General features: G+C 40.3%; 1 protein-coding gene across 1 annotated transcript in view; it reads right to left on the bottom strand.

The window, feature by feature from the left end:
- Nucleotides 1-771: 771 nt before the first annotated feature.
- The window catches only part of MAEL (maelstrom spermatogenic transposon silencer), a 57692-nt gene continuing 43522 nt past the window's right edge, over nt 772-14941 (bottom strand). Inside the window, exons 9-12 of the mRNA XM_055402284.2 lie at nt 5929-5991; nt 5060-5192; nt 1828-1903; nt 772-1285 (exon numbers count right to left, since the gene is read on the bottom strand). Of these exons, the coding sequence (XP_055258259.2) occupies nt 1098-1285; nt 1828-1903; nt 5060-5192; nt 5929-5991 (460 nt within the window). The 3' untranslated portion in view covers nt 772-1097. The remainder of the gene's footprint in view (nt 1286-1827; nt 1904-5059; nt 5193-5928; nt 5992-14941) is intronic.

Raw genomic sequence — 14941 nt, 5'->3', positions numbered from 1 at the left:
TGTAAATGTGTGTGTGTATGTGTATCTCCACAATGTAGGTACTCAATAGTAAAGGAGAATACGGCTATTAAGAATGCCAGAGTCCAAGTAATTCTCCTGGGTTTTGAGTCAAACAGACCCAAATTAGAATACTGTTTCTGCCATCTACGGTAGTCTTACTATGGTTCCAAGATAAAAGGGTTACTCTCTTCTCCTACTCCAGGACTATCTAATAGCCTAAGTAGAGAACATGAGCCACTTTATGTCAGTCACAAACAGGCCAAATTCTTGACTTAAAATATATCTGCTTGGAATATGCAGGGCTTCCCTGGTGGCTCAGAGGTTAAAGCGTCTGCCTGCAATGCAGGAGACCTGGGTTTGATCCCTGGGTCGGGAAGATCCCCTGGAGAAGGAAATGGCAACCCACTCCAGTGTTCTTGCCTGGAGAATCCCAAGGACGGCGGAGCCTGGTGGGCTACAGTCCATGGGGTCTCAAAGAGTTGGACACGACTGAGCCACTTCACTCACTTTTGTGGTCAGGTAAACCTGGAATCTGGTCACTACCCAGCCATATGATTTGGGGAAAATTACATAATCTCTTTTTGGTTTCTCATTCTTCAAATGACTTTTGCCAAAGTCAGCATGTTTCAAAGACTTTAAGTAGAAAAAGTATTTTTGTTAAAGACTAATTTTCTTAGATATTTGCAATGAAAAGAGCTGGACTCAAGGGTACCATTCCACATTTCATAATGGAAAGAAATACATAAAACTATTTTAAAATCTTTCATAACAGATAGTCAATACCTTTATTGTGGAGGAAAAGATACAAAAATATAACATTCCCAAAAGCACAACTCTTAAAATGCTGGTTTTATTAGAGGACTCAAAACTTTAATGGCATTCCCATAATACAGTCAGAAAGTAGAACAAGCCCTAAAGAAAAAAGCAAAAATGCCACAATCTTCTCCAACCACAATTATTTTTAATCCATGAAACAGAATTTCCTTACAAATTAAGTAGTTTTTATAGTAAGGACATTTATCATTGATGTTATATGACTATAGTCAGAAGGGAAGTTGGGCCTTTTATTTTTCCAGAAATTGAAAAATGTACCATCATTAAGATAAGGAAGAGAAAGATTTGTATCCATGTTTTGGGGATGTGTAAGGTGAGACTGAAGTCTCACAGCTGGAGAATTTATGGATATTGCTGGAGGAATTGGAGATGCTCTCTAGTAAGCGGGTAATCCCTCTTCCCCGAACACTGCTGTTTTGGCCAGAGATTTTCACCCCAGATGGGTAGTCACCTAGGATATTAAAAATACAAGAAAATAAACGTAGCAATTTTACAGTCTTATTATAAACAGCTTCCTCAATTGACTCATCCTACTGCACGCCTTTCACTAAACCATGATTAAACAGATCATCAAAAGGGAAGATAATTCTTGGAGTAAATGCCAAAACGCTGAACAAGAATATTCTTTTTAAGTCTTGGAAATCTTAACTGAAATTCTTCAGGGACCATTTGAAATTTCATGTCACTAGCTTTTTTAAACTTTCCCATTTCCCCAAAGACACCCTCACATAAAAACTATAAAACAATAGCTGCTACAAGAGTAACAGGCTTTATTTTAAAAGCCCTGAACAAAATTCTGAAGAGTAAGTTAAATTTTATCAAAGTGATAAAAAGTCACACATATCCAAATAAAGTGCTTTTGACAAGTAAGACTCCCAATTCAAGATTCTTATGTCCTAAAGCCAATTTGGAACATCTGTTTAAGTACCATACCCTGGGATCTTAGAAAGACCCTAACATTTTGAGGTGCCTTATTAAACATAAGATGCTTACCAGTGGGTGTGTTTGATCTTTGTTCTTGATTAGAAGAGCTGAAATGAGAGAATCCTGGACTCTCAACCCTTAGCTTCTATAAGTAAAAACCAACAAACAAATAAACAAACAAACAAACAGTGGGAAACGTTTATTTCTTATTATTGGATCATCTACTTCAAATTAGTCCTTAAACAGAAACTAACACCCACTTTCCAATGTCTGATCAACTTTTGAAGACTATTGCTGTAAAGAACAGAAGGAAATCTTTGAGGGGGAGGTTACAGCATAACAAAGAGTTTTTATTTTTAAATATGAGATCATACAATGTTTCCTAATAAGAATGACTCAGAACAGATGATGTAGGAAACAGTATAAAATCAGTAGAGCCATGTCCTTAGGCAGGTAAGAGAATGAGATGTACAGAAGTAAAAGGATTGCCCTTAGATAGAAACAGACAATTCATGCATTAAAGCAGAGTATATGGTGAATGTAAGGTAGGAATACATGGAAAACCTCTTGATTGCTTCTATTTTCTCAGAGGAGGAGGAGGAGATAAGAGCGTCAGCTAGAACAAGGATGAAGGAAGAGCTGATGGAAGTTTGAAGTGAGAGAAGATGAGAAATAACTGTCTAGGAAAGAGGAAGATTAATCAAACCAGAGAAACGGACAACTGCCACGCACTGCTAAGGGCTCACCTGAAGTTGGTGCTGATAGATATTAAATAATACCAGTCAGTATGGTAGTTTCTTTTCAAATGTATAAGAACATAGCAGGTAAAACCTGATTTAATCAGGGTTAGTGTTTATTAACCAAGTATGATGAAGAATGAAAGGCCAATGGAGTTGACAGTGCACGTGAGTGGAAATAATAAAGCAAGGGATCTATACAGGGAAGGAAGGCGGTGAAGGGCAAGGTGAGGAGAGAGAAAGGTACAAGGTGAAGCACTTGTGTGAATGGCACCCCAGAGCTGTGCAATGCAGCGACTCTGCAAAGGAGGGCTTCAGAACAGTGGGGACATAGAAGGTCTCAGTCAAGGTAAAAGAACTGCTGGCACTGAGGTCCCAGAGAAAGACAGCAGCAGTTGGAGAGTAGGATGCTTGAAATTGAGATTGTGGGAGGATGCCACTGGGACCTAGACTACAAACATGGGAGTGGATATTTGATGGAGGCAAGAGATAGCACCACTGGAGAAGGCAAAGTCAAGGAATTGAAACATCAGGCACTTAGAAAGATCTATGGGGAAACTGAAATCAAGAATTCTGAGAGCAATACTGTTTTATCTTCTGCCTCAATGTTGCTCTGATAATGAAGATGTCCAACTCAGGGGTCCATGGACTAAAAAAAGGGGTTATCAGAGGTGCTACAGCCTGAATGACAGGAGACTCAAAGTCTAGCGATTTTAGAGAGAAGTTAGGAAGTCTGGAGGCCACAAAGTTAAATGAGGACAATCACCTCAAATCTAGGCCCACAATAAATGAGGCAGAAAAATGTCGCCATTTTAAAGAGCTAACAGGGAAGCGCTATCTTTAGACGACAGTCACATTTTCATTAGAATCAAGGAGAAAAACAGGCCTCCCCAGAGGAGGCTGATGATACAAGACTTTGTTGATAACTGAGGTTGAGAAGACACACAGTTTTCCAGGAGTTGGGGAGGGCTGAATACAGAAGTGGCCTAGTAAGATGAGTCTGGGGAATGAGTGTGGATCTAGGTGTCCTGAGCTTGCACAGTGGCTGACGCTAACAATGAAGGGGGACAGTGAGACCAAACCTGTAGTCTCGACACAGACGGCGGTGATGGGGCTAAGCCAGGGTTTCTCATCCTGGGTACTAGTGACATTTTTAGGCTTAGCAATATTTTGTTTAGAAGGCTGTCCTGTCCCTTGTGGCTCAGCTGGCAAAGAATCTGCAGGCAATGCAGGAGATCTGGGTTTGATGCCTGGATTGGGAGAGAAGGGAAAGGCTACCCACTCCAGTATTCTGGCCTGGAGAATTGCATGGACTGTATAGTCCATGGGGTCACCAAGAGTTGGACATGAGGGGCGACTTCTACTTTCCTTCACTGAACATCATCAGGTCCATCAGCAGGCTTAGTGGTATCTACTCACTAGATGCCAGCAGCACCCCATCCCCAGCTCTAACAACCAAAAATGTCTCCAAGTGTTGCCAAATGTCTCCTGAACGGCACAAAAATGGGCCCTAGTGAAGAATCCCTGGGCTAAGGGTTAACCATACAGAGAGAGAACAGTCTTGCCCAGATTTTAAAATTGTCACACGAGTAAGACAGACTTTTTGGGGGGGTTTACACTCCTGAGTTTTAACAAAGAGATCTGTGAAACCACCACTGCACTTAGGAGACCATTCTATCACGTCAAAAGCCTTCCTCACGCTATTCCTTTACAGACACACCCTCCCCCACTCCCTGGGAACCACTGGCATGTCCATCATTATCATTTCTATTTTCAAGAATGTCACATAAATGGAATCATAGAGCATACAACCTTTTGAGACTACTGCTTTTGCTAAGCATAAGTAGTGCCTTTGAGATTGATACGAAGAGCTATTTGTATCAGTCATTCATTCCATTTTGGGGTTCCCCTTTCACTATTTTGTTAACTATTTTAAAATAATAATATGTATTTATTATCTACTATATTCTAAGGCAGAATTCTTAGTACTTTCGTATACTGCTACATTTAACCCTGCAACTACTAGCCCTTATTATTATTATTGTTCTACAGATAAGAAGTCAGCACAGAAAGTTCAAACAACTCAGTCACACAGCCTAAATGTAGCAGAGGCTGCAGTGAAATTCAGGAATCTAACTAGAGAGCCCACACTCCTAACTGCTGTGCTCTCAGTAGTACAGCGAGGCCTGTGAGGAAGTAAAGAACAAGGAGGGAAGAGAGGTGGCAGGGAACTTTATTAGCCTTTAATCAAATCCTGAATCAGGTCTTGTATTTAAAATATCTACTTTAAAAACGTGTATCAGATAATTTTTTGAATAAATATTTGAATGTGTTTTGTATAAAGACTAATGCCAAATGTCCCTCAGAAGGAAAAAATATACCAGGAAAGATAAGGATCTTATGCAAAATCCAATTGGATTAAAAACTGACATTCCATGAAGGATTAAGAAAAGAGAAGATTAAGACAAGAGAGAACAAAACAGGAAAGCTCGTCATCCGTGATGGTCCAGGACCACCCTGAGCGGGACCTCAGAAACCAGCATGAACCAGAGTCAGCTCCTTACCTGGTAACGCCCTGCGTCCAACACAACCATCTTGGGAGTCACACTATTGCTGGCCTCATAATCCTGAAGTGGTACATGAGCCTCTGTGAGCTGGATTTCAAAGAGAGTGGCCAGAGAATTACTGATGCAGTACCTTTAAAAAGGAATTCAAAATGTGCATTATCAGAATCTTATCTAATTCATTTAAAAAGCAGTCACATTTTAAAAATTTCTAACAAAGTATGTGAGAGATACTGTAAATCTGGGAAAAAAAAATTTAGAGATTTGAATAAAAATGGGAACTGGTAGCAGCACCTATAAAACTGGACATCAGTGGTAAGCAATACTTTGATTAACAAATATAATATCAGCCTCGTTATGAGAGAACAGGAACGAGGGTAAAGATTACCAGAATTCTCATATATTTAAGGCAGGGAGAGACAACACCAGAAGGACGGCTAAAGCTTAAACACTTATTCATTCTCAGACCAACTATCAGCAGCTGTATGATCAACAGAGCACCCAGAGATCTGAGACTGCAAGCACTTTCGTGACAAGATGAGGAGAAAAGGGTCTATATGTTTTGAGCACCTTCACAAGGAAGTGCTGTTCTTAATGACAGTAGGGGATTTTGCTTTCCTATAGGAATCCTAGAAGGAAAAATTCAGCTTAAGTGCCACTGAAGGGTCAGTCAAACTGCTCAGGTGGTAACTACAACCAACAAGTAGTGACAGTGATAATAAAAGTAACATGATTTAAAAAGCGTTTGTCTTAAAAGGGAACTGTGGAAACAGAGGTGAAGAGTGATGCACCCTAAATGTCAAAGCAACAAGGAAAGTTGCAAAGAATTCAATGCAGATTAGAGTATTATGAAGACACTCCTAACTTACGCAATTTTCTTGCAAACAGCTAAAGCACAGAAGAGAATATCATTTTCTTCATGCCACTTGCACCTGTACAAAAAAAGACTTTAATTTCCTGATCTAATGAGTTTTCATGTGCCAAATTTCAAACTTACATAGTGTCAGTTTTTCTTAAATGATTTCAGTATTTACTCAAATACTAAAATTTCTAATTTAACATACAAAAATAGATTTTTTTAAAAAAACAAGTTTTTTACATTACTTCCTCAGATGCAAATTCATGATACATTGCAAACAACACACAAGGATAAGAGACAAATTTTACCTTGAAATAAAATGAGAGTTCAGGAGACATTTAGTGACTATGGTGAGCACGCACTCATAAAACAAGCATTTACTGAATATATACTACTTACCAGGCTTGTTCTAGGCATTAGGCATTAGGGATACAGCATCGAATGAAACACACTTATGCACACAAAATTTACTTTCTAATGGGGAAGTCAGATTAAAGATATGTAGGCATAACATACAGTAAGTTAGATGATAAGTTGTAAGAAGGAAAAAAAACAAAAAGGTGATATGAAATGCTACAGATGGGTGACATTTTAGATAAGTTAGGCAGGGAAGGTATGACTGAAAAGTGGATGTTTGAGTGAAGACTTCAGGCAGTGATGTTAAAATGACCAACAACATACATACAAGAACCACTATAAACCTGCATATATCTTTCCCCTGAGTGCCAAAGTCTATTGAGACTCAGAACAGCACTACCTGCATAATACTGGGTTGGCCAAAAAGTTTGTTTGGGGCTTTCTGAAAGATGAACAAACTGTTTGGCCAATCCAATAGGAGGCTTGCCTGAACTTAAAAAGAATCTCCATTCAAAAATTATAAACATGGTAAACAGTAAGTGCTGCATGTCTATCTACTAACCACTAAAGAGAAGGAGAAGGAAACAATACCATTATATCCAAAATAATAAAAAAAATACCTAAAAATAAACCTATCTAAGGCTAAAGCTGAAACTCCAATACTTTGGCCACCTCATGCAATGAGTTGACTCACTGGAAAAGAATCTGATGCTAGGAGGGATTGGGGGCGGGAGGAGACGGGGACAACAGAGAATGAGATGGCTGGATGGCATCACCGACTCGATGGACATGAGTTTGAGTGAACTCCGGGAGTTGGTGATGGACAGGGAGGCCTGGCGTGCTGTGATTCATGGGGTTGCGGAGAGTCGGACACGACTGAGTGACTGAACCGAACTGAACTGAACTGAACTGAAGGAGGCAAAAGGACTGAAGTTCAAAAACTAGAAGATACTGATTAAAAAATCTAAAGATGACATCAACAAACAGAAAGATAAACCATGTTATTGGACTGGAAGAATCAATAGTGTCAAAATACCACCTCAGTCTACTGATTCAACACAATCCCTGTCAAATTATCAATGGAAGATCAAGAACAAAAGACTTAAAATTTTATGGAAATATGAAAGACCCCAAACAGCTAAAGCAATCCTGAGAGAAAAACAGAGCTGGAGAAATAAGCTTCCTTGACTTCAGACTATACTATAAAGCTAAAGTCATCATGAACAGCATGAAAAGGCAAAAAGATATGACACTGAAAGAGGCGCTCCCCAGCTCAGTAGGCACCCTATATGCTACTGTAGAAGAGTGGAGCAATAGCTCCAGAAGGAATGAAGAGGCTGAGCCAAAGTGAAAACAATGCCCAAATGTGGATATGTCTGGTGGTAAAAGTAAAGTCGGATGCTGTAAAGAACAATAATGGTCCATGAGTCAAAATTAAATAAATGTGGTCAAACAGAAGATGGCAAAACTGAACACTGACAATTTAGAAAGCAGTAAACTAAAATGGAAGGGAATGCGTGAATTTCATTCAGATGATCATTGTATCTAAAACTGTGGGCAAGAATCCCTTAAAGGAATGGAGTAGCCCTCATAGTCAACAAAGGAGTCCAAAATGCAGTACTTGGGTGTAATCTCAAAAATGATAGAATGATCTCAGCTCGCTTCCAAGGCAAACCATTCAATATCACAGTAATCCAAGTCAATGACCCAATCACTAATGCTGAAGAAGCTAAAGTTGAACAGTTCTATGATGACCTACAGAACCTACTGGAACTAACACCAAAAAAAGATTTCCTTTTCATCATAGGGGACTAGAATGCAAAAGAACGAAGTCAAGAGATACCTGGAATTACAAGCAAGTTTGACCTGGGAGTACAAAATGAAGCAGGGCAAAGGCTTACAAAGTTTTGCCAAGAGAACACACTGGTCATAGAAAACACTCTTTTCCAGCAACACAAGAGGCGATTCCACACGTGGACATCACCAGATGGTCAATACCAACATCAGACTGATTATATTCTTTGTAGCCAAAGATGGAGAAGCTCTATACAGCCAGCAAAAACAAGACCTGGAGCTGACTATGGCTCCATACACTCCTTATAGCAAAATTCAGGCTCAAGTTAAGCAAAGTAGGGAAAACCACTAAGACATTCAGGTATGACCTAAATCAAATCCCTTATGTTTATACAGTGGAGGTGATTAATAGACTCAAGGAACCAGATCTGGTAGAAGAGTGCCTGAAGAACTATGGATGGAGGTTCATGACATTGTACAGGAGGAGGTGACCAAAACCATCCCCAAGAAAAAGAAATGCAAAAAGGCAAAATGGTTATCTGAGAAGGCCTTACAAATAGCTGAGAAAAGAAGTGAAAGGCAAAGGAGAAAGGGAAAGACATATCCAACTGAATGCAGAGTTCCAGAGAATAGTAAGGAGATATAAGAAAGCCTTCTTAAGTGAACAATGCAAAGAAATAGAGGAAAACAACAGAATGGGAAAGGCTAGAGATCTCTTCAAGCAAAATGGAGACATTTCGTGCAAAGATGGGCACAATAAAGGACAAAAACGGCAAGGACTTAACAGAAGCAGAAGAGATTAAGAAGAGGTGGCAAGACTACACAGAAGATCTCTACAAAAAAGCTCTTAATGACCCAGATACTATGATGGTATGATCACTCACCTAGAGCTAGACATCCTGGAGTGTGAAGTCAAGTGGGCCTTAGAAAGCATTACTATGAACAAAGCTAGTGGAGGTGATGCATTTCCAGTTAAGCTATTTCAAATCCTAAAAGATGATGTTGTGAAAGTGCTACACTCAATATGCCAGCAAATTTGGAAAACTCAGCAGTGGCCACGGGACTGGAAAATGTCAGCTTTCATTCCAATCTCAAAGAAAGGCAATGCCAAAGAATGTACAATTACTGTACAGTTGTACTCATTCTACATGCCAGCTAGATTATGCTCAAAATCCTGCAAGCTAGACTTCAGGAGTATGTGAACTGAGAACTTCCAGATGTACAGGCTGGATCTGGAAAAGGCAGAGGAACCAGATTTCAAATTGCCAACATACTCTGGATCATAGAAAAAGCAAGGGAATTTCAAAAAAACACCTACTTCTGCTTCACTGACTATGCTAAAGCCTTTGACTGTGTGTATCACAACGAACTGAAATATTCTTAGTGAGACGGGAATCTCAGACCACATTACGTGCCTCCTGAGAAACCTGTACACATGACAAGGAACAACAGTTAGAACTGAACATGAAACAACAGACTGGTTCCAAATTAGGAAAGGACTATGTCAAGACTATATGCTGTCACCCTGCTGATTTAACTTACAAAGCAGAGTACGTCTGGCAAAATGCTGGCGTGGATGAATCACAACTTGGAATCAAGATTGCTGGGAGAAATATCAACAACTTCAGGTATACAGATGATACCACTTTAACAGCAGAAAGTGAAGAGGAACTAAAGAGCCTCTTGATGAAGGTAAAAGAGGAGAGTGTAAAAGCTGGCTTAAAACTCAACATGCAAAAACAAAGATCATGGCATCTGGTCCCATCACTTCATGGCAAATAGATGGGGAAACAGTGGAAACAGCGACAGACTTTATTTTCTTGGGCTCCAAATCACGGCAGACGGTGACTGCAGCCACAAAATTAAAAGATGCTTGCTCCCAGGAAGAATAGCTACAACAAACCTAGACAGTGTATTAAAAAGCAGAGACATCACTTTGCTGACAAAGGTCCATATAGTTAAGCTATAGTTCTTCCAGTAGCCATGTATGGATGTGAGAGTTGGACCATAATGAAGGCTGAGTGGTGAAGAATTGATGCTTTTGAACTGTGGTGCTGGAGAAGACCCTTGACAGTCCCTTGGACATTAAGGAGATCAAACCAGTCAGTCCTAAAGGAAATCAACCTTGAATATGCTAAAGCTCCAATACTTTGGGCACCTGATGCAAAGAGTCAACTCACTGCAAAGACCCTGATGCTGAGGAAGACTGAGGGCAAGAGAAGGAATGGAAACAGAGGATGAGTTTGGATGGCATCACTGACTCAATGGACATGAGTCTGAGCAAGCTCTGGGACATGGTGAAGGACAGGGACACCTGGCGTGCTGCAGTCCATGCGAGTGCACAGAGCTGGACATGACTTAGTGACTGAACAACAACAACAATACATGGCACAAGTACACAGTCAGAGATCAACTGAACAGGAGAGAAAGCCCAGAAATAAACCCACATCCTTAGCATCAATTAATTTACAGCAAAGAAGGCAAAAGAGAACTCCATCAACAGTATGCCTTGAGAACCCATGAACAGTATGAGAAGGCATAAAGACAGGACACTGAAAGATGAACTCCCCAGGTCGGTAGGTGCCCAGTATGCTACTGAAGATCAGTAAGATCTGGAGAACTAACTCCAGAAAGAATGAAGGGATGGAGCCAAAGCAAAAAAAACACTCCGTTGTGGATGGGACTGGTGCTGGAGGTAAGGTATGAAGCTGTAAAGAGCGATATTGCATAGGAACCTGGAATGTTAGGTCCATGAATCAAGGCAAATTGGAAGTGGTCAAACAGGAGATGGCAAGAGTGAACACAGACATTCTAGGAATCAGTGAATTAAAATGGACTGGAATGGGTGAATTTCACTCAGATGACCATTATATCTACTACTGTGGGCAAGAATCCCTTAGAAGAAATGGAGTAGCCATCATGGTCAACAAAAGTCTGAACTGCAGTACTTGGATACAATCTCAAAAATGACAGAATGATCTCTGTTCATTTCCAAGGCAAACCATTCAATATCAGAGTAATCCAAGTGTATGCCCTGACCAGTAATGCTGAAGAAGCTGAAGTTGAACAGTTCTATGAAGACCTACAAGGCCTTCTAGAACTAACACCCCAAAACGATGTCCTTTTCATTATAGGGAACTGGAACACAAAAGTAGGAAGCTAAGAAATACCTGGAGTAACAGGCAAATTTGGCCTTGGAGTACAGAATGAAGTAGAGCAAAGGCTAATAGAGTTTTGTCAAGAAAACGCACTGGTCACAGCAAGTATCCTCTTCCAACAACACAGGAGAAGACTCCACACACGGACATCACCAGACGGTCAACACTGAAATCAGATTGATTACATTCTTTGCAGACAAAGATGGAGAAGCTCTATACAGTCAGCAAAAACAAGACTGGGAGCTGACTGTGGCTCAGATCATGAACTTGTTATTGTCGAATTCAGACTTAAACTGAAGAAAGCAGGGAAACCCACTAGACCATTCAGTTCAGTTCAGTTCAGTCACTCATTCGTGTCCGACTCTTTGCGACCCCATGAATCACAGCACGCCAGGCCTCCCTGTCCATCATCAACTCCCGGAGTTCATCCAAACTCATGTGCATCGAGTCAGTGATGCCATCCAGCCATCTCATCCTCTGTCGTTCCCTTCTTGTCCTGTCCCCAATCCCTCCCAGACCATTCAGGTATGACCTAAATCAAATCCCTTATGATTATACAGTGGAAGTGACAAATACAGTCAAAGGATTAGATATGATAGAGTGCCTGATGAACTATGGATGGAGGTGCATAACACTGTACAGGAGGCAGTGATCAAGACCATCCCCAAGGAAAAGAAATGCATAAAGCAAAATGGTTGTCTGAGGAGGCCTTAGCTATGAAAAGAAGAGAACTGAAAGGCAAAGGAGAAAAGGAAAGATACACCCATCTAAACAGAGAGTTCCAAAGAATAGCAAGGAGAGATAAGAAAGCCTTCCTCAGCGATCAATGCAAAGAAATAGAAGAAAACAATAGAATGGGAAAGACTAGATCTCTTCAAGAAAATTAGAGATACCAAGGAGCATTTCATGCAAAGATGGGCACAATGAAGGACAGAAATGGTATGGACCTAACAGAAGCAGAAGATATTAAGAAGAGGTGGCAAGAATACACAGAAGAACTGTACAAAAAAGATCTTCATGAATCAGAAAATCACGATGGTGTGATCACTCACCTAGGGTCAGACATCCTGGAGTGTGAAGTCAAGTGGGCCTTAGGAAGTATCACTACGAACAAAGCTAGTGGAGGTGACGCAATTCCTTCTGAGCTATCTCAAATCCTAAAAGATGATGCTGTGAAAGTGCTGCACTCAATATGCCAGCAAACTGGGAAAACTCAGCAGTGGCCACAGGACTGGAAAAGGTCAGTTTTCTTTCCAATCCCAAAGGCAATGCCAAAGAAGGCTCAAACTACCGCACAATTGCATTCATCTCACACGTGAGTAAAGTCATGCTCAAAGTTCTCCAAGACAGGCTTCAGCAATACGTGAACTGTGAACTTCCAGATATTCAAGCTGGATTTAGAAAAGGCAGAGGAACCAGAGATCAGATTGCCAACATCCGCTGGATCATCGAAAAAGCAAGAGAGTTCCAGAAAAACATCTATTTCTGCTTTATTGATTATGCCAAAGCCTTTGACTGTGTGGATCACAATAAACTGAAAAATTCTGAAAGAGATGGGAATACCAGTCCACCTGACCTGCCTCCTGAGAAATCTGAGTGCAGGTGAAGAAGCAACAGTTAGAATTGGACATGGAACAGACTGGTTCCAAATAGGAAAAGGAGTACGTCAAGGCTGTATACTGTCACTCTGCGTATTAAACTTACATGCAGAGTATATCATGAGAAACGCTGGGCTGAAAGAAGCACAGAATGGAATCAAGATTGCGGGGAGGAATATCAGTAACCTCAGACATGCAGATGACACCACCCTTATGGCAGAGTGAAGAGGAGGAACTTTTAAAAAGTCTCTTGATGAAAGTGAAAGAGGAGAGTGAAAAAGTTGGCTTAAAACCCAACATTCAGAAAACTAAGGTCATGGCATCTGGTCCCATCACATCACGGCAAATAGATGGGAAAACAGTGGAAACAGTGACAAGACTATTTTGAGGGGCTCCAAAATCACTGCAGATGGTGACTGCAACCATGAAATTAAAAGACGCTTGCTCCTTGGAAGAAAAGTTAGTAACAACCTAGATAGCATATTAAAAAGCAGAGACTATATTTTGCCAGCAAAGATCTGGCTAGTCAATGGTATGGTTTTTCCAGTAGTCATGTATGGATGTGAGAGTTGGACTATAAAACAAGCTGATTGCCAAAGAATTGATGCTTTTGAACTGTGGTGTGGGAGAAGACTCTTGAGAGTCCCATGCACTGCAGAGAGATTCAACCAGTCTGTCCTAAAGGAAATCAGTCCCGAATAATCATTGGAAGGACTGATGCTGAAACTGAAACTGCAATACTTTGGCCACCTGAAGGCAAAGAATTGACTCATTTGAAAAGACCCTGATGCTGGGAAAGATTGAAGGAAGGAGGAGAAGGGGATGACAGAGGATGAGACAGTTGGATAGCATCACCGACTCAGTGTACATGAGTTTGAGTATATTCCAGGAGTTGGTGATGGATAGGGAGGCGTGGCATGCTGTAGTCCATGGGATTGCAAAGAGTCAGACACGATTGAGTGACTGAACTGAACTGAAGGAGGCCAAAACATATAATGGAGAAAAGATAGTCTCTTCATTGAGAGGTGCTGGGAAAACTGGAATGTAAAGGAAATGAAATTAGAACATTCTCTAACATCATACATAAAAATAAATAAACTAATAAAATGGATTAAAGACCCTATATGTAAGACCAACTATTATAAAACTTAGAGGAAAACACAGGTAGATCAACTCGGCATAAAAATCACAGCAATCTCTCTTCTGACCCACCTCACACAGACAATAAAAACAAAAATGAACAACTGCGATGTAATGAAACCTAAAAGCTTTTGCACAGCAAAGAAAGTCATAAACAAGACAAAAAGATAACACCCAGAATGTGAGAAAATATTTGCAAACAAAGCAACCAAGAAGGGATTAATCTTCAAAATATACAAACAGCTCTTGCAAGTTCAGTATCAAAACCAAACAACCTAATCAAAAAAAAATGGGCAGAAGACCTAAACAGAAAGTTCTCCAAAAGACATAAAGATGGCCAACACACACATTAAAAGATGCTCAATATCACTAACTATTGGAGAAATGCAAAGCAAACTATAAAGAGGTTTCACCTCATACTGGTCAGAATGGCCTTCATCAAAAATTCTACAAACCATAAATGCTGGAGAGGGTGTGGAGAAAAGGGAACCCTCATACACTGTTGGGGGGGAATGTAAGTTGGTATAACCACTTTGGAGAAGAGGATGGAGGTTCCTTAAAAACGCTGAAGACAGACCTACCATATGATCCTACAATCCCACTCCTGGGCATATCTCCAGAGAAAACAATGTTTCAGAAAGATACATGTACCCCAATGTTCACTGCAGCACTATTTCCAACAGCCAAGTCACAGAAGCAACTGAAATGTCCATTAACAGAGGAATGGACAAAGAAGATGTGATACATATATACAATGAAATATTACTCAGACATAATGAAATGATGCCATTGGCAGTAACATGGATGGCCTAGATATTATCATATCAAGTGAAGTAAGCCAGAGAAAGACAAATATTATGTGACATTTGCCCATATAAGCATATGTGGACTCTAAAAAATATATAAAAATTGACTTATTTATAAAAGGGAAACAAACTCACGGAGCTAGAAAATAAACTTATAATTGCCAAAGGGG

Source organism: Moschus berezovskii, chromosome 4 (assembly GCF_049115385.1).
Source record: "Moschus berezovskii isolate FMDL1 chromosome 4, NW_MosBer_1.0, whole genome shotgun sequence".
NCBI classification, from domain to species: Eukaryota; Metazoa; Chordata; class Mammalia; order Artiodactyla; family Moschidae; genus Moschus; species Moschus berezovskii.
Note: the sequence above shows the minus strand (reverse complement) of the source record. Positions and strands in the feature narration are given on the sequence as shown.